This window comes from Electrophorus electricus, chromosome 2 (assembly GCF_013358815.1).
Source record: "Electrophorus electricus isolate fEleEle1 chromosome 2, fEleEle1.pri, whole genome shotgun sequence".
Lineage (NCBI taxonomy): Eukaryota > Metazoa > Chordata > Actinopteri > Gymnotiformes > Gymnotidae > Electrophorus > Electrophorus electricus.
Genome location: NC_049536.1, coordinates 27151424 through 27170898, shown reverse-complemented (window position 1 = coordinate 27170898; position 19475 = coordinate 27151424). Strand labels below are relative to the sequence as shown.

General features: G+C 39.8%; 1 protein-coding gene across 1 annotated transcript in view; it reads left to right on the top strand.

The window, feature by feature from the left end:
• Positions 1 to 19475, top strand: part of ttn.2 (titin, tandem duplicate 2) — a 162632-nt gene that overhangs the window by 80945 nt on the left and 62212 nt on the right. Inside the window, 48 exon segments of the mRNA XM_035536460.1 lie at positions 74 to 200; positions 947 to 1089; positions 2341 to 2464; positions 3069 to 3335; positions 3428 to 3525; positions 3726 to 3894; positions 3984 to 4250; positions 4346 to 4612; positions 4708 to 4986; positions 5072 to 5480; positions 5558 to 5682; positions 5778 to 6044; positions 6164 to 6433; positions 6739 to 7038; positions 7267 to 7569; positions 7678 to 7865; positions 7968 to 8082; positions 8168 to 8452; positions 8537 to 8688; positions 8777 to 8924; positions 9019 to 9196; positions 9292 to 9413; positions 9549 to 9836; positions 10034 to 10330; positions 10427 to 10613; positions 10707 to 10822; positions 10928 to 11227; positions 11488 to 11787; positions 11880 to 11985; positions 12095 to 12291; positions 12392 to 12703; positions 12810 to 13088; positions 13257 to 13556; positions 13653 to 13955; positions 14065 to 14529; positions 14633 to 14935; positions 15042 to 15341; positions 15460 to 15756; positions 15844 to 16128; positions 16278 to 16571; positions 16667 to 16966; positions 17071 to 17379; positions 17466 to 17665; positions 17752 to 18181; positions 18276 to 18584; positions 18680 to 18861; positions 18948 to 19077; positions 19171 to 19470. Of these exon segments, the coding sequence (XP_035392353.1) occupies positions 74 to 200; positions 947 to 1089; positions 2341 to 2464; positions 3069 to 3335; positions 3428 to 3525; positions 3726 to 3894; positions 3984 to 4250; positions 4346 to 4612; positions 4708 to 4986; positions 5072 to 5480; positions 5558 to 5682; positions 5778 to 6044; positions 6164 to 6433; positions 6739 to 7038; positions 7267 to 7569; positions 7678 to 7865; positions 7968 to 8082; positions 8168 to 8452; positions 8537 to 8688; positions 8777 to 8924; positions 9019 to 9196; positions 9292 to 9413; positions 9549 to 9836; positions 10034 to 10330; positions 10427 to 10613; positions 10707 to 10822; positions 10928 to 11227; positions 11488 to 11787; positions 11880 to 11985; positions 12095 to 12291; positions 12392 to 12703; positions 12810 to 13088; positions 13257 to 13556; positions 13653 to 13955; positions 14065 to 14529; positions 14633 to 14935; positions 15042 to 15341; positions 15460 to 15756; positions 15844 to 16128; positions 16278 to 16571; positions 16667 to 16966; positions 17071 to 17379; positions 17466 to 17665; positions 17752 to 18181; positions 18276 to 18584; positions 18680 to 18861; positions 18948 to 19077; positions 19171 to 19470 (11692 nt within the window).

Below are 19475 nucleotides of genomic sequence, written 5' to 3'. Positions count from 1 at the left end.
AACTGTACTCTCTCAGATGAATTATTGTAACTCCTCAGTGCTATACTGTGATGCATGTTTTTCCACCAATTAGGATTGTGAGATTAAGGAAGAAGGCACCAAACATATGCTCATTCTCTACAATGTGCAAATGGACATGGCTGGTGGTGTGGATTTCAGTGCTGCCAATGCTAAATCTAGTGCTCACCTCAGAGTTAAAGGTAAGAATAATGTAGCGATAAACCATGAAGACCAATTACAGAGCAAAAAAGTCATGAATGCAAACTATATTATAAAGTAAATGAGAAGTAAATAAATAAAAAGTAAATAAAATACTTTCCTTTAGCAACTAAAAATCTGTGAATGCAGTGCATTATCAAGCTTTAAAAAGTCTTTCCAAATATTGTGCCCTATTAAGTTGGTGGTAATTGTTTACTAGGCCCAGGGTTGTGGACATTTAATGTTTTAATCATGGAAATTGGTTGCATTTCAACCAATTTGGGTAACACAGATGTACATTTGGGGAATACGTACCCCAACATTCTCCATTTCTTGGAAAATTCCAAGGTGTTGATTGACAGTGACAGGCTGGCCAGCATATTCTCCTGGTAGGGGGTGGGCTGCTGGCCAATCAGATGTTGTGGCTATTTTTGAAGTTACATACCATATCCAGAGCAGGTCCATCAGTGATTGGCAGAGCTTCAAAGATACACCGTGGTGTTTTTTTTTACCTTTTTTTTTTTTTTTTTGATGACCATATACATCTTAAGGAAACTCAATATGCTAATGATCTAGGCCCCCAATGTCAAGTCACTCTCCAGCTGTAACTCTGCTTGTCCCGGGGGTTCTGGGCTCCAGAGCAGTGGCCTGCTGTCAGCGGGAAAGCACAATGTGGATTTGCAGTTAAAGACTTACTGGTGTCTCTGGATCTGGAGGTGACTAACAATGTCTTCTCCTCAATTCAAAGCACGAGTAATAGGCCTTTTGCGGCCTCTCAAGGATGTTACGGTTACAGCTGGGGAGACTGCTACCTTTGACTGCGAGCTTTCATATGAGGGCATATCTGTTGAGTGGTTCCTTGGGGGTACAAAGCTGGAACCAAGTGACAGGGTAAGTGTAGGAGGATATAAACTGTGCATGTGCATGCATGAATCATGTCTGAATTGTTAGAAAGCCATATTGTTGTTTTGACCAAGGACTTTGTTTGATTAGGCTAATCGCTCACTTTCAAACATGGTGACATGTTTATTTATTACTACAACAAGCATTTTCCAGTTTCCATTTATAGCTTTAGGCTTTACATGGTTGGAATGTTTTATAATTACAACAGTAACACTCATATTTTATCCAGATAATGCATGAATCCTGCATATGCTATCTACATGTTTTCTGCATATAAGGCCTGTGAGTATCAGGCTTCAGCTGAGCGGCTGAGCATTTGATATGGGGTTTGCAATAATGTCTTAAGCTATTCTGCCCTGCAAGCGTTCCTATGGTTATTTTTAACTGCTTCAAAACTCCATCTTCAGTGGCAGGTGGCAAGAGGCCTGCTTACCATTCACAATTTAAAGTGAAAATTAATATTGTTAATATATAAATTGTCCAGATAACTGTATGTTTGTCACTGAATGTTTGAGGTATATCATATAACGTGTTTAATAATTAGATTAATAATTTATCAATTATATAATTTATATAAAAACTTGATTGTTTTGCTATTGGTAATGGAATGTTGTGAACCTTTACTGTACAGTCAGAACAGCTGCTATTATGACACTGATGATTAGACCTACATTGATGAGTGTTTTGAGACTTACCGTACTGTAAGATGTGAATTAAATAATTGGTTTTAATGTCCTCTTTTTTATACAAAAATAAGGAGTGTTAATACAGAAGTAATTATGAGTATTTTGTAAATGGTTAAAATAAATAGAGTTTTTGCTACTATGGATAATGCTTAAACCATTGTGTAAAAAATGTGTTCTTGTCCTTGAGTGTTATTCATTGCTTATATATCTGTTATATATCTGTGGCCAAATAGAGATTGAGTTTTTATTTGACAGAAATTTAAGTGTGTGTTTAGATAATAATAAGCATAAGTCTAATGTGTTTACTATCATAAGAAATGTACATCTTTTAGTGCATGTATTTTAATAATATAAGTTACATACATGCTGCAAATGAGTTGTTCTCAGGCTAGAGGGTTATTCCAAGTATAAAAGGCAGAGGTGCAAAAATGAGACCCATTCCTGCTCCTCAGCTGCCAGCGTCTATTGCAGGGATGCAGTAAATAGCCTTCTCCAGGCCCATGACAGAGAAAAGGGTAACAGACATGTTCAGCAATATGTCTGATATCTACAGGTTGTCACCCGAGCAGAAGGCAGAAATCACACGCTGACCCTTAGAGATGTGAAGCTGACTGAGGCAGGAGAGATAAAACTCACTGCAAAGGATTTCCAAACTCAGGCTGAGCTCATTGTAAAAGGTAGGTGCCATTTTGTGTATTTTAAAGTATACACAGTTGAATCAGTACATGTTTATTGGCTAGAAAGGTGCACTAAAGTTGTTCATTTGACACTGGTGATTTTACCACTTAAAAATGTGCTACAGATGATGAAAACACTCTCTTTTGGCCTGCAACAATAATCATAATAATCATACATGTATGATGTTACAAATCATTAAACATTGCTCAGAGTTTGAATAAGTACTTGGAGTCTGAATAAAGGTTGATTGAATGGTTGATTTCAACTAGATTTAATAGCTCAATATTACAAATATTCCACGCTAAATTTGGATTCTTAAAGAATGTTCCTTTAAGTACAGTTAATGTATACAAATAGCTATAACTACAACATAATGGCATATTGCCAGTATTAGTAATATATGGAAAATAAAAGCAAAACAACATTTACAATACCATAACAAAGCTGTTTTGTGTTGTTCTGTCACAGCCAGAGAAAAGATAAAAAATATTATTCCATAATGCATTCCATTAAAATATCATATGAATATAGTATGTATGCTGGTATTTTTCATTACCAAAATTGCTTTAATGTTTAATATTTTTGAATAATCTCTTCCAATAGAGCCTCCAGTCGAGTTCACCAAGCCCCTCGAGGACCAGACTGTAGAGGAGGAAGCTACAGCCATACTAGAGTGTGAAGTCTCCAAAGAAAGTGCAGAGGTCAAGTGGTTCAAAGATGGACAGGAAATCCATAAAACTAAGAAGTATGAGATGGTTGCTGATGGTCGCCATAGAAAACTCATCATTCAAGACTGCACACTTGATGATTCAAGGACATATACCTGTGACGCCCTACACTTCAAGACTTCTGCATTCTTGAATGTTGAACGTACGTTTTTATTTTAATAAAATGGAAAATTTTAATTTTGCAATTAATTTCTAATTTTGCCTATTTGGAGTAATGTTATTTGTTGAATTTAGCCCCACATGTTGAGTTCACTAAGCCACTCCATGATGTTGAGGTCATGGAGAAAGAGTCTGCCAAGTTTGAATGTGAAGTTTCCAGAGAAAGTGCAAAGGTATTCTTATTGTATGTCTTTCTGTATGCCTATTTACTGAATCTATGTGGCATATTGGCTTATTGGATACACGAGTAATTTGCTTGGACATGTAAATGATTAGATATATCTGGATTAAATGTAAATTAACCAGTCAGTTACTCTGTACTTCACTCATTGTATTACGTTCATGTAAATGATTCTTGGTTCATCTTTGCAAGGTTCGTTGGTTCAAGGATGGAAATGAAATCAGAAAGGGCAAAAAATATGAGATCATTTCAAAGGGAGTTCAACGCATCCTCATCATTAGCAAGGCAGTATTTGATGATGAGGCAGAATATGAATGTGATGCAAAGACCTCCAGGACCTCTGGCATGCTGACTGTTATAGGTTAGTTCTCATTCACCATGCTAATATACCCTATCAGTCTTTAATAGCAGACAGCCAATGAATTTGTTTGATTTTTTTCATTACTGCAGAGGAGGAGGCAAGATTTACGAAGAACTTGGCTAATGTTGAAGGAACTGAAACTGACAGTATCAAACTGATCAGTGAGGTCTCCAAGCCCAGTGCAGAGGTCACATGGTACAAGGGTGACAAGGAACTGCCTGAGGGTGGAAGATATGAGCAAATTACAGATGGCAGAAGAAGAATCCTTATTATCCAGAACCTTCGTATGGATGATGCTGGAGAATACCACTGCAAACTGCCCAGCTCACAAACCACAGGGAACCTCAGAATTAATGGTAAGCAACTTAGTATTATTTTTGAGCTCAGTGTTTCTTTTCAAAACATTTCCATAAAAGAGAACTCAACAAACATTAAACTTTCTTCTATTTAGAACTTGCTGCTGAGTTTACTTCCAGACCTCAGAGTCAGGAGGTGGTTGAGGGTGAAAAGGCTCAGTTTGTGTGCTCAGTGTCCAAAGACTCCTATGAAGTCAAATGGCTCAGAGGCAACAAAGAACTCCAAACAGATGACAAATATGAAATTATTTCTGATGGCAAGAGACGAGTCCTTGTGGTTAAGAACTGTGACCACAATGATGAGGGACCATTCTTGGCTCTCATTGGATCCACGAGAGCGTCTGCTGATCTGACAGTGATAGGTATGTATTCCACACTTACTGTACCCTGTATTAATCACTGTGGTACAAATAGGGATGGATGTCTTTGCTTACTCTTATTTCTCAATTCACTGCAGAGAAACTCAGGATTATCACTCCCTTGAAGGACACAAAGGCAAGTGAAGGACAAGAGATTGTCCTCAACTGTGAGGTGAACACAGAAGCAGCCAAGGCCAAGTGGTTGAAGAACAATGAGACAATGTTTGAGAGCAGCAAATTCATCATGGGCCAGAAATATAATGTGTTCTCTCTACGGATTAAAAATGCTGATAAATCAGATGCAGCTGCTTACACCGTTACACTGACCAATCAGCGTGGTGAATATGTCAGCAGTTCAGCCAACATTACTGTACAAGGTATTTGTTATATACTGTGATTTTTTTCTCACAATGGTATAATATAATTATGGTTTGTTATAATTGCTCCTCTTTTTATTTGCAGAGGAAGATCTGAGGATCATTGTTCCCCTTGATGACATTGACACGCAAGAGAAGAAGATTGTTAGCTTCTCATGCAAAGTGAACAAGCTAAATGTGACCGTGCAATGGATGAAGGCTGATCAGGAGATCACCTTAAACAAGCGTGTTGTGTACCGTGTTGATAAGGATAAGCACACTTTGACCATTAAGGACTGCAGTCTTGCAGATGAGGGTGAATACACTGTTATTGCTGGTGCTGACAAGTCAACAGCAGAGTTGATCATCAGTGAAGCACCAACTGACTTCACCACCCAACTCCAAGACCAGACCATCATCGAGTTCGAAGATGCTGAGTTTACATGCCAGCTCTCCAAAGAGAAAGCTGACGTTAAATGGTACAGAGATGGCCGAGAAATCAGAGAGGGCCCAAGGTCATTAACTCACTCTTACCTTGTATTTATTGTATTATGTCTTTCCATGAAAAGCTAACCTGTCTGTTTGATTTTAGATATCAGTTTGAGCGTGATGGAAACATATGCACACTGCGCATTAGAGAGTGCCGACTGGATGATGAGTGTGAATATGCCTGTGGAGTAGGCGACAAAAAATCCAGGGCTCGTCTCTTTGTTGAAGGTACATAGATCTGTGCATGTAGCTGAGTATTTTTTTATTAAGTTACTTACTTAGTCCTCTTGTCTAATGTGTTCTGACCAATTTAAATCATCCAGAGATTCCAGTGGAGATCATCAGACCACCCATGGATGTATTTGAGCCACCAGGTTCTGATATTGTGTATGAGGTTGAGCTCAACAAAGATAGAGTTGAAGTTAAATGGCTAAGGAATAACATGACCATTGTCCAGGGTGACAAATACCAGATGATGAGTGAAGGCAAGATTCACAGACTCCAGGTCTGTGAGATCAGGCCTCGTGACCAGGGTGAATACAGGGTTATTGCCAAGGACAAGGATGCAAGAGCCAAGCTTGAGCTTGCAGGTAAGCACAATTACATTTGAATGAATAATTTATTAGATGTTTTGCTAATGTAAGATGCTTTATAATAGACAGTGTTGTTACTAAATTGAATCTGCATTGTTTCTTTTGTTTTACTTTAGCTGTGCCAACGATCAAGACTTTGGATCAGGATTTGGTGACAGATGCTGGAACTCCATTGACCATGTCAGTTCCCTTTAATGCATACCCACAAGCTGAGGCTGAATGGTTCTTTGATAGCATCAGCCTGCCAAAGGAGAATGTTCATGTCTCTCCTGATAAGACAGAGTACAGGCTGAAGGACCCCAAAAAATCAGAAGAGGGCCATTACAAAATCATTATAAAGAATAAGCATGGACAGGGAGAGGCTTTCATTAATTTGAAAGTTATTGGTGAGTTCATATTTCATCAGTTTACTGCATTTGATCTTTTGAGTGTAAAACCATTTCATTCAATTTACTCAAATAGTGTGCAGAGGAAAAGTACCCTGGCATATTTGACAGGAAGTAATTCCATTTTTTATATTTAATTATTATTATTATTATTATTTTTGCTGTGGATGCATCAGTGTGAATAAGTCAAAACAGTCCCCAAACAACAAACACAACATATTGTTACACCTGTTTTTACTGGGTCAGTTCACATTTATCTGAAGTTGACTTGTTGGATCTGAATACATGAAACTGTCTCTTCACAGATGTTCCTGGGCCAGTCAAGAATCTAAGCGTTATTGACACAGCAGACGGTGAGGTCAGCCTGGCATGGGATGAACCTCAGAGTGACGGTGGAAGCAAGATCCTGGGTTACGTAGTAGAGAGACGTGATGTCAAACGCAAGACTTGGACTCTCGCCACTGACAGGGCTGACAGTACAGAATACACTGTCATTGGGTTGCAGAAGGACTCTATGTATTTCTTCCGGGTTTGTGCACGCAATAGAGTTGGTTGTGGACCAAATGTTGAGACAGATGAAGCTGTGTTAGCCAAGAATAAGTTTGGTAAGCAGTAGTTGTTTATAACTCTCTAGATCATCTACTGCCTAATTTGTGAGAATTAAAATTATACTACTGCAGTGATAATATTATACTTTTAAAAACAACAATACCAATTTTTGTTTAGACATTGGAAGAATTAAAGTTTATAATAAAATACATTAACAAAAATGTAACTATTACTACAAATGAGCAAATAAAATAAAAATCTATTATACATTTTCTGTATTCCAGATGTACCTGATGCACCACAAAATGTCACAGTTGGAAATGTCAGCAAGTTTGGTGCCACAGTCTCCTGGGATCCACCTCTGTTTGATGGTGGAGCTGAAATCACCTCATACATCATCGAGCTCCGTGACAGAACATCTGTGCAGTGGTCTCCAGTCATGGTGACTAAACCACAGGACCGTAAAGCAGTAGTCAATGATGTTATTGAGAACAAGGAATATATCTTCCGTGTTCGAGCAGAAAACAAGGCTGGCCCTGGCAAACCAAGTGCTGCTACAAACCCAGTTAAAATTATGGACCCAATAGGTTAGTAGTATTTACTTACCTTCTCAATTAGCTATCTTTTAGCAAATCAAGAAGGAAGACTTTAGAAAGTTTAATTTGTAACTGTCTACATTTGTTATACTTTTTCAGAGAGGCCAAGCCCACCCCTGAATCTGACACACTCTGAACAGACCAAGGAGGGCTGTCTGTTGACATGGGAGCCTCCTCTTAGAAATGGTGGTAGCATAATCACTGGCTACATTATTGAGAGGTGTGAGGAAGATTCAGACAAGTGGATGAGATGTAATGCCAGGCTTTGCCCAGACCTACTCTACAGGGTAATTGTCTAACTTTCATAGCCTTTGTTTTTTGGAGACACCACTGTATATCTGTAAATACTTTTTAAAAATACATTTTATGAATATCCTAATTTTCTCCAGGTTTCTGGACTTAAATGTGGAAAGAAGTACAAATACCAAGTCATTGCTGAAAATGCAGCTGGCCAGTCTGACCCCTCCAATATTGTTGGACCTGAGCTGGCAGATGACCCACACTGTATGTACTGGTTCCTTTCATAGATCCTTTGAATTTGTATTCTTTACATATTTTTAATAACATAGTGTATGCCTCTTAATTTTAGTTGCACCTACACTCGACCTGAGTGCCTTCAAGGATGGCCTGGAGGTCATTGTTCCTCAGCCTCTTATTATCCGGGTCCCAATCACTGGATACCCAACACCTACTGCTAAATGGACCATTGGTGACACAGAGCTCACCGCTGGTGACCGTGTTTCCATGGTCACAAAGCCCACCTTCACCGAGTTAGTCATTACCCCAAGTGTGCGTCCAGACAAAGGCAGATATTTTCTGACACTGGAGAATGATGTAAGCAGTGTCTCTGGGGAGATTGATGTCAATGTTATCGGTATGTTCAGTATCATTTTTGTCTTTATTGTCTCCACTAACTTTCTACCATTTAGTGCAGAATTGACTGCTCATCTTTTTTCAGCATCACCAAGTGCACCCAAGGACTTTAAGGTTGCAGAGGTAACCAGAAATCATGTCCATCTTATGTGGGAAGCACCGGACCATGATGGAGGCAGCCCGATTACTGGATATCAAGTGGAGAAGCGTGATGTCTCAAGAAAGACCTGGGTCAAGGTATGAATATCACACCAAACTGCCAGAAGCTTTAAATAAAGATGTTGGGTTAGTTACACTTTTTTATTGCTTTTTTTTCACATTTCAGGTCATTGTTGGCTTACAAGACCAGGAGTACACTATCACAGATGTTGTCGAGGGAAAGGAGTACTTGTTTAGAGTTATTGCTTGCAACAAGTGTGGCCCAGGAGAGCCCGCATACATTGATGATCCAGTAAATGTGTCTTCACCAGCTAGTAAGTGACAACAGGAAAATTAATATAGACAGAGTATGCTCCACTGCAAGAACTGAACCCCAAATGCTCACAAGCTTTTTTTCTAAAACAATAGCTGTTCCAGATCCACCAGAGAATCTTAAATGGAGAGATAAGACTGCCAACACAATCTTCCTGTCATGGGAGCCTCCAAAGTGGGATGGTGGTGCTCCAATTAAAGGTTACACTGTTGACAAATGCCAGCGTGGCACTGACAAATGGGAGCCATGTGGTGAGCCATTGCCAGACCTCAAGTAGGTGAACTATTTATACCAAAGGCTCATTTATCTAGTTCTGATAGGTCAAAACAAAGCAAATAATCTTTACTATCCTTTTTACTCTGTTCTAGGTTTGAGGTAACTGGTCTGACAGAGGGCCAATGGTATGCATATCGTGTGAGGGCCTTGAATAGACTGGGCTCGGGTAGACCTAGCAAGGCAACTGATGAGATCCTGGCTGTTGATCCTAAAGGTAGATAAAAAATTACACACACACACACACACACACACACACACACACACACACACACACACACACACACACACACACAATCTTTGTTATATATTTTAACCAGTGTCTTTACCCCCTCCTTACTTCTGCTAACAGAGCCTCCAGAAATTCACTTGGATGCAAAACTACTGGCTGGCTTAACTGCAAAGGCTGGCACAAAGATTGAACTCCCTGCTGATATCACAGGCAAACCAGAGCCTAAGATCAAATGGACCAAGGCTGATCTTATCCTGAAGGAAGATGATAGAATCTCTATTGTTACCAAGCCAGGCCACTCCACAGTGTACATTGCTAAGACAACAAGGGAAGACTCAGCAACATACATTGTTGAGGCAGTCAACAGCAGTGGCCGTGCCACAGCAACTGTTGATGTCAACATCCTAGGTATTGTACTCATTCTTATATAAGATGTGTATGGTGCATTGATGTATATTGTACTGACAAAATTTAGCTCCAATACTAATCTAAAGAGTAGATCTCCAAGAGCAGGGTGAGGACCCTCTTTTCTAAAGAACTATAAAACAAACTGGAAAAAGTAATGTATCCTGTATGTCTAACATGGTCATGTCCCTTTTGTATAGATAAGCCTGGACCTCCAGCTGCTTTTGATATCTCTGAAATTACCAGTCAGTCCTGCCTATTATCATGGAATCCACCAAGAGATGATGGTGGTTCAAGAGTGACAAACTACATTGTTGAAAGGAGAGCTACAGATAGTGAGATATGGTACAAGCTGTCCTCCACTGTGAAGCAAACCAACTACAAAGCCACCAAACTCATTAATTTCAAAGAATATATTTTCAGAGTCTATGCTGAGAATCAATTTGGCATTGGTTTGCCAGCTGAGCATGCACCAATAACTGCCAAATATATCTTTGGTATGTTATACTAATTTTGATATTAGCTCAAAATTATATTTGGCTCCCACCTCAGATATATTAAAGGTAATCTATGCTGATAATATTTTTCACCAGATTCACCTGGACCTCCGTACAAAGTCACAGCATCAGATATTGCAAAGGATGCTGTAACTTTGTCTTGGTATGAACCCGATGATGATGGTGGAAGTCCTGTCACAGGTTACTGGGTTGAAAGATTTGAGCCGGAAGCTGACAAATGGATAAAATGCAACAAACAACCGATCAGTGACACAACCTTCAGGTGAGTACTTACAATGCACAAATGGAAAACAGTTGGTCCATATAGCAGAATACATAACTCTCACATATTTCTAACTTTCTGTGGTGAATATAGGGTGAAAGGTTTGCCCACAAGGAAGAAGTATAAGTTCCGTGTCTTGGCTGAGAATCTTGCTGGACCTGGAAAACCAAGCAAGGAGACTGACCAGATCTTGATCAAGGATCCAATTGGTAAAATAAACATTTGATGGTTTCTTTTCCAAACTTTTGCATCAGAACTAACAGAATTTGTGTTTTTTGGGAAAGCTAGGCTGAAACATATATATGCTCTTTTAGATCCTCCATGGCCTCCTGGCAAGCCTAGTGTTAAGGATGTTGCCAAGACATCTGCTTTCCTGCAGTGGACAAAGCCTGAGCATGATGGTGGTGCCAAGATTGTGTCCTATATTGTTGAGCTCCTAAAGAGTGGAACTGTTGAGTGGGTCCGAGTGGTAGATGGTATTCCTTCTCTTGAGTATTTCTTGAAGGGACTGATGGAGAAGCAGGAATATTCCTTCCGTGTCAGAGCTGTGAATGCAGCAGGCGAGAGTGAACCTAGTGAGCCTAGCGATCCTGTGCTATGCAAGGAAAGACTCAGTAAGTGATTGCTGAATATCTGGATTGTTTTAAATTCCTTCATTTATTATCTTAGATTAATAATGTATGCCACAGAGATTTGACCATTGCAACATTGCTCTATGATTCTTTTTTATTAAGAATTGAAAAAAAATAAACAATAAAATAACATGAACAAAAAAAGCAAATCTTAATAATAGGTTTATTTATAGTTTATATAAATACATAAATTACACTGCAGTAGTCTGATGTCAATGTAACACTTTTCCTTTTCTTGTTAGATCCTCCATCACCCCCAAGATGGCTAGAGGTGGTAAATATTTCCCGGAGTGGTGCTGAACTGAAGTGGACAGCTCCTGAACGAGATGGCGGTTCTCCCATCACCAACTACATTGTTGAAAAGAGAGACGTCAAGCGCAAGGGCTGGCAGGCAGTTGACACCACCGTGAAAGAACTGACATACACTGTCACTCCACTAAATGAAGGCTCCCTCTATGTCTTCCGTGTGGCAGCAGAGAATGTTGTTGGGCCTAGTGAATACTGTGAACTTCTTGACTCTGTTCTGGCAAAGGATACATTCAGTAAGCACCACACCCCATGGAAATCTCTTTTACTAGATAATGGCTGATGCCTTTGAGGTATACTTATACTATTTACCTTTCCTCTATTCTAGCTACTCCTGGACCTCCATATGCTCTGACTGTCACAGGGGTTTCAAAGACCCATGTTGACCTAAAATGGGAGGCACCTAAGAATGATGGTGGCAGACCTATTTTGAGGTAAACATAATGAAAATACTGAAATCCTTTTAAGTAATACATGTCATCAGTGAATCAGTGAAAGTATTGAAAATATTTTTAACTCTATGTATTATAATTGCACTTAAAGGTATGTCATTGAGAAGAAAGAGAAACTTGGAACTCGATGGGTGAAATCTGCAAAGACATCAGGCCCTGACTGCAAGTACAGGGTAACTGATGTCATTGAAGGAACTGAGGTGCAGTTCCAGGTCCTTGCTGAGAATGAGGCTGGAGTTGGTCATCCAAGTGAACCCACAGACATTGTGGTAATTGAGGACCCAACAGGTGTGTTGAAGACATTGTTTTATGATTTCAGAACATTTGTGAAGATATTTTATTTTGTGAACAAAATATGTATTATTCAGTATATTCTTCATTATTCCAGGACCACCATCTCCTCCTCAGGATCTCCATGTCATTGAGGCAAACAGAGACCATATCTCTATTGCCTGGAAAGCCCCAGAAAGGAACGGAGGAAGCCCAGTCATTGGCTACCACATTGAGCTCTGTGAGGCTGGAACAGAGAAATGGATGAGAGTTAACTCACGCCCAGTTAAAGAGCTGAAATACAGAGCTGGGGAGGATGAAGGCATTCTTCCTGAGAAGCAGTACATTTTCAGAGTCCGTGCTGTTAATTCTATTGGTGCTAGTGATCCCTCTGAGATCTCTGAGAGTGTTTACGCCAAAGACTCAGACTGTAAGCTAAAACATGTACATTTTGTCATTAATCATTGCCATTACCACAATGCTTTCACTTGTACAATTGGAGCTAATCAAATCACTCCTTATTTTTATTCCTCCAGGCAACCCTACAATTGAATTCCAAACCCAGGACCTCGTTGTTGTGGAGGGTGACAAAATGCACCTCCCAATTCCATTCAAGGCTGTACCATCACCAAAGATCACATGGCACAAAGATGGCAAGGAGATGAAGGCTGATGACAGGATCTCATTCAGATCAGATTACATTTCCTGCCACCTGGAAATTCCAAGCTGCGTGCATGCTGATGCTGGGCAGTACAAAGTTACCCTGGAGAACAGCCTTGGAGCAACTAGTGGGACAATTAACGTTAAAGTTATTGGTGTGTTTATGGAACCCTTTGTCAACCGTTCTCACATGTTGAAACTCATTACATAGATAATGCATTTCAATCATTAACCAAACACAAATACTAAGTGTGTAAATAATATTATTGCATACTGTTTTTCAATGTTATTTACATTTATGTTCATTCATTTTATATCACTAGGTCTACCTGGACCATGTAAGGAAATTGTTGCTAGTGATGTCACTAAGAACTCCTGCAAAGTGTCATGGGAACCTCCAGACTATGATGGTGGCTCCCCTGTTCTTCATTACATCTTGCAGCGCAGAGAGGCAGGCAGGAGAACATATGTCAATGTCATGTCTGGAGAGAACAAAATCAGTTGGCCTGTCAAGGACCTGATCCAAAATGGAGAGTATTACTTCCGTGTCAGAGCTGTGAATAAGATTGGTGGTGGAGAGTTCATTGAGCTACGCAATCCTGTGATTGCTGAGGACCAAAAGCGTAAGTAACACTAATTTCAGACAAAAATGATTCTAGATTCTGTAAAGTTCCTAATATATTTTCTCACTTACATTTTTGTCCTATCTATATATAAAGATCCACCTGATCCACCTGTTGATGTGGAAACGCACAACCCCTCTTCTGAGTCTGTGACCCTCACTTGGAAGCCACCCATGTATGATGGTGGATGCAAGATCATGGGTTACATTCTGGAGAAGGCAATGAAAGGTCAAGAGAAGTTTGAGAGATGCAATGATTTCCTTGTGCCAGTATTGTCCTACACAGTTAAAGGCTTGAAACAAGGAAAAGAATATCAGTTCCGTGTGCGTGCAGAGAACGCAGCAGGCATAAGTGATCCTTCACGGAGCACTCCTATGATCAAAGCCACTGATGCAGTTGGTATGTACTACAAATTGATTAATTCTTGTATATTATTTATGCTATTTTATGTTACAGTAGTGTATTCTTCATTGACAGTGTATTTAATATGGTTACTCTCTGTTCTCAGACCGTCCCAAGGTGTTCCTCAGTGGTAGCCTGCAATCAGGCTTAAGTGTCAGGAAAGGTGAAGAGATTCGATTGACTGCCTACATCTCCGGATTTCCATACCCAGAAATAACATGGACAAGAAACAATTCAACTATTAGGCCAGAAGCTTTGAAGAAGAGACCAGAAAGGCCTATTAGGAAGAAAAAAGAAAAGGAGCCAGAGAAGGAAGAGGAAAAGAAACAAGAGGAAATTAAAGAAGACGACAAGGAGAAAAAGGAAAAAGAAAAGGAGGTGGAGGAACCTGAGGAGCCAGAGGAAGAATACCACCCATCTCTGAATGAGCGTCTTACCATTGATAACATTAGGGAGGGTGAATCCTTAATTTGTGTGAAAGATGTTATCAGAGGTGATCATGGTGTATTTACTATCAAGGTGGAGAATGATCATGGTATTGCCTCTGCAAGCTGTGTGGTTAACGTTCTTGGTAGGTTATATTTCTGTGATTTCTATAAAAAAATTATATTTAAATGCAGTATTATGGAATTACTGTAATTAACAAATATTCAAATGTTTTTGTTTCTGTCCAGATACACCTGGGCCCCCTGTGAATTTAAAATTTGAGGAAGTCAGGAAGGATTCACTCCTCTGCAAGTGGGATCCTCCTCTAGATGATGGTGGCAGTGAGATCCTTAATTACATACTGGAGAGAAAAGACAACTCCAAGGTTGAGATGGGATGGGTTACTGTTACAACAACCCTCAGAGCCTGCAAATACCCAGTAACAAAACTCATCGAAGGAAAGGAATACATATTCCGTGTTACTGCAGAGAACAGATTTGGCCCAGGAAGACCTTGTATCTCCAAACCCGTCATTGCCAAGAATCCATTCGGTAATTGACATGCATGCATATTCAAACATTTTATTTTCTGTAATTATGATGTTTGTTGCTTTAAAGTTAGATGCTAATATTTGTTTTGACACTTTTCATTTTTCAGATCCTCCAGAGGCTCCTGAGAAGCCTGAAATTGTGGACATCACATCCAATAGCATGGTTGTCACTTGGAAAGAACCCAAGGACAATGGTTGCCCTATTCAAGGATACTGGGTGGAGAAACGAGAAATTAATAGTACACATTGGACAAGAGTTAACCGCAGCATCTTTAATAAACTGGAACTAAATGTAGAAGGCCTCTTAGAAGGCTTGACATACATTTTCAGGGTCTGTGCAGAGAACATGGCTGGATGTGGAAAGTTCAGTCCACCATCTGAGCCGAAGACAGCACAGGCTCCAATCTGTAAGCCAATTAAACGTTAATTCACTATCACATATCCGACTTTATATTTCAAAATCTTGTCCTGTGTTAATTAAGTATTCAATGATCAATGTTTAATTAATTTTCTTTTTTTTCTCAGTGCCACCGGGTCCACCAATTGCACGTGTTGCTGACACCACAGACCATTCAATAATAGTTGAATGGGACCCTCCTGTAGATAATGGTGGTTCAGACATTTTTGGTTACCATGTGGACAAGTTATTGGCTGGCACCAAAGAATGGACCCGAGCCACAGAAAGACCACAAAAGAGTCTTACATTCACTGTGTATGGTGTCAGAGAAGGTGCGAAGTACACTACTCGCGTTATGGCAGTCAACTGTGCGGGTGAAGGTGCTCCTGGCATTACTGAAACCGTCATTGTGAAGAATCCTGCCGGTATGTCTCTTAAACCAATGCTTGTTTTAGAAAATAAATCTAAGTTTTAAGGCTAGGCTTATGACTATTTTGTTGATTTACCCACAGTGATACCTGTAATTGAACTTGATGTCAGTGTGAAGGGTGGTTTTGTTGTAAGAGCTGGAGACACACTGAGGATCCCTGCAAATGTGACTGGTAGACCTAAACCATCAATTTCATGGATGGTAAATGATCGTGCCCTTGATAAGAAGCGTGTAGAAATAGAAGAGGTTGGACAATCTAACACCCTTATCATCAAGAATGCACAGAGAGGTGATAGTGGCAGATACCAGATCACTGCAGCAAACCCAAGTGCTATTAAATCTGCATGGACCACAGCTGAAGTTGTGGGTAAGAACTACTGTCAGATTACTTTAAAAAATATTTTCTTTAATATTTTCTGTAATATTTTTTGTAACAAAGAGTATTTTAAATTTGTTCCAGAAACATTTGTGAAAAGTTTATTTTAAAACTGTCATCACTTAAACTCTTTTATTTAGATGTTCCTGGACCTGTCCTTGAACTCAAGCCTGTTGTAGTCACTAGAAAGTTGATGATGCTTAACTGGTCTGACCCTGATGATGATGGTGGCAGTGATCTGACTGGCTTTATTATTGAAAGAAAAGACCCTAAAAGTCACACTTTTAGACAGCCCATTGAAACAGTTGCATCCAAGTGTGAAATTGGGGGTATTGTCGAAGGACATGAGTACATTTTCCGAGTTGTGGCCAAAAACAAGTATGGCTGTGGACCTCCTGTTGACCTTGGACCTATCCTTGCAGTAGATCCTCAAGGTAGCATTACTTTCAGACACATAACACTTTAATTCCCTAAACCAGACAACAAAATATCTAAACGTACATATAAACATGTTTTTTTTTCATGTTAGCTCCACCAACTTCCCCTGAGAAATTCCACTACACTGAAAGAACTAAGTCTTCCATTACCCTTGTGTGGAAGCCACCTCGCAATGATGGTGGCAGTCCAGTCCTTGGCTATGTGGTTGAGAAGAAGAGACAAGATCAACCTGCTTTCCAGCGTGTCAACCCAGAGTTGTGCACTGACCTGACAATGACTGTGGAAAATCTAGATGAACTGCACATGTATGAGTTCCGTGCAAAAGCTGTTAATAGCATTGGTGAAAGTGATCCTTCTATACCGATGAATGTTGTGATTCAGGATGATGAAGGTTCGTCCAGTTCTGGTTTGTCAAATCCATCATTACCAGATATATTACTTTCGCTTTATAATCTACTTTATGACAGTCTTGTGTTTTAAATATTGTTTTTCCAGTTCCTCCACATTTGCACATGCTGAAACACTTCAAAGAGGATATAATCAGAGTAAGGAAGAATGAGCCGGTTGAGATCCCCGTTGAGATCACAGGCCTCCCAATACCAAAGGTTGAATGGCTGAAGGATGATGTTCTTATTCCCAAATCCACGGAAAGAGTCCTGATAGAGACCAAAGAGATTGACAGACTCACAGAACACACAAAACTCACTATCCCTGCTGTTGCAAGGCTAGACAAGGGAACCTATACTATAACTGCTTCAAATTGCATGGGCACGGTCAGCCATCATATCACATTGGAAGTACTGGGTAGGTTTAGGTACATTTATTTATTTAGAGTTTTTGATTTTATTTTATAGTCTGCAAATGAATGATAGTGTCCTCATGTTTATCAGATCGACCAACACCACCAAGAAACGTTGCTCTTTCAAATATCCGAGCTGAGTCTTGCTATCTGACCTGGGATCCACCACTGGATATTGGTGGCAGTATGCTAACCAACTACATCATTGAGAAGAAATGTCTTGATGTAAAGGATGCTGAAAAAGCTGAATGGGTCCTGGTTACTAATACCATCATAGACAGAAAATATGGGGTGAGCAAAACTTAGAGTAAAATTTGAGATCCATTCATTAATCTACATAACTGCTAAAATTGATACCATTACTGTATATCTTGTAGGTACGGGAACTTGAAACAGGTGGCAGATATCAGTTCAGAGTCAAAGCTGAGAATAAGTATGGAATAAGTGATGCCTGTAAAACAGAGGAAGTACATATCAAGGATCCATTTGCACTACCTGGTCCACCTGAAAAGGTCACTATCGCAGAGCACTCCACAAATGATATGTTGGTGACATGGGAACCACCCAGGGACTGTGGTGGATCTATGATTATTGGCTATTGGCTAGAAAAGCGAGAGAAAGGCACTTCTTACTGGGCTAAAGCAAATAAGGCCATGGTGTCCAAACGTGGCATGAAAGGCTGGGAATTTCAGGTCACACGCCTCGCTGAAGGAGTTGAGTATGAATTCCGTGCAATGGCTTGCAATGCTGCAGGAATTGGCCCCCCTAGTGCTGTCTCTGAGTCTGCCTTTGCTATTGAACCTATGAGTAAGTCTTATACCATTTTTAGTATACGTATTTTTAATAATTTATTATCTGTATTATACATAAATGAATCAATATATATTGTGTATTTGTTTAGCTCCACCTAGCATGCCAGCAGCTCCTGAAATTGCTGACAAAACCAAGCGCAGTGTCACTCTATCATGGATCCCTCCTGCCAAAGATGGTGGAAGCCCCATCAAAGGTTATATCATTGAGAAACAGGATGAAGGGACATCTGAGTGGACAAGGGTCAATGATGCGGATAGTCTACACCCTACCACTACGTTCACTGTTCCAAATCTTCAGGAGCTAAAAAAGTACAGATTTAGAATCATTGCAGTCAATGATATTGGAGAGTCTGAGCCAAGTCCTAGAACCCCAGAAGTTCTCATGGAGGATGTTCACAGTAAGAGTTCCATCCTACTACTAAGTTTTAATGTGAACATGACTTACATGCTTCAGTTTAATTTTCTAACATGTTGTTTATGTGTAATTACATAGCTGAGCCAAAGCTGTTTTTGGACATTGGCGCTCATGAGTTAGTAAACATCCCTGCTGGAACTCCAATCAAAATCCCTGTAACTGTTAAGGGTCGTCCCACTCCCAAGGTTACATGGGATTTTGAGGGCAAAGCAAAAACCGAAATTAAAGATCGTCTTCACAACCTGCCAGTGGATTCACAGGTACTATCATTTCTTTGACAAAAAAAGATTTTCTGAGTTTCTTATTATACATTCTTTCTTTTACAATCTAATTTGCTTTTAAATAGGTGGAATCTACTGATACTACTTCTGCTTTAACAATTCCTGTGAGCTTGCGGTCCCACTCTGGCAGATACACTGTAACTGCAAAGAACAAGTCTGGACAGAAACATATTAATATCAGAGTTATTGTGCTTGGTAAGCTAGGTCTCAGTACATCTTTCTGTAAAATCCAAAATTTTAATTGTATAAAATGATGCCTTAATTAGAATTTATGGGATATTTTAACAGATGTTCCTGGACCACCTAAGGAGCTCAAAATTACTGATATTACACGAACTACAATGAGGCTTATCTGGAAACTCCCAGATACTGATGGTGGAGAGAGAATCAAGAGTTACTTCATTGAAAAGAGAGCTGTCACAGCAAAAGCCTGGACAAAGGTGAATGCATCCTGTGCCAGTATGGCCTTTGTAGTGCCTGACCTCCTCGAAGGCCAGGACTACTTGTTCCGTGTTTGTGCAGAGAATCGTATTGGAATGGGACCATTTACTGAGACCACCGAGCCAGCAAGGGCAAGGGATCCTATCTGTAAG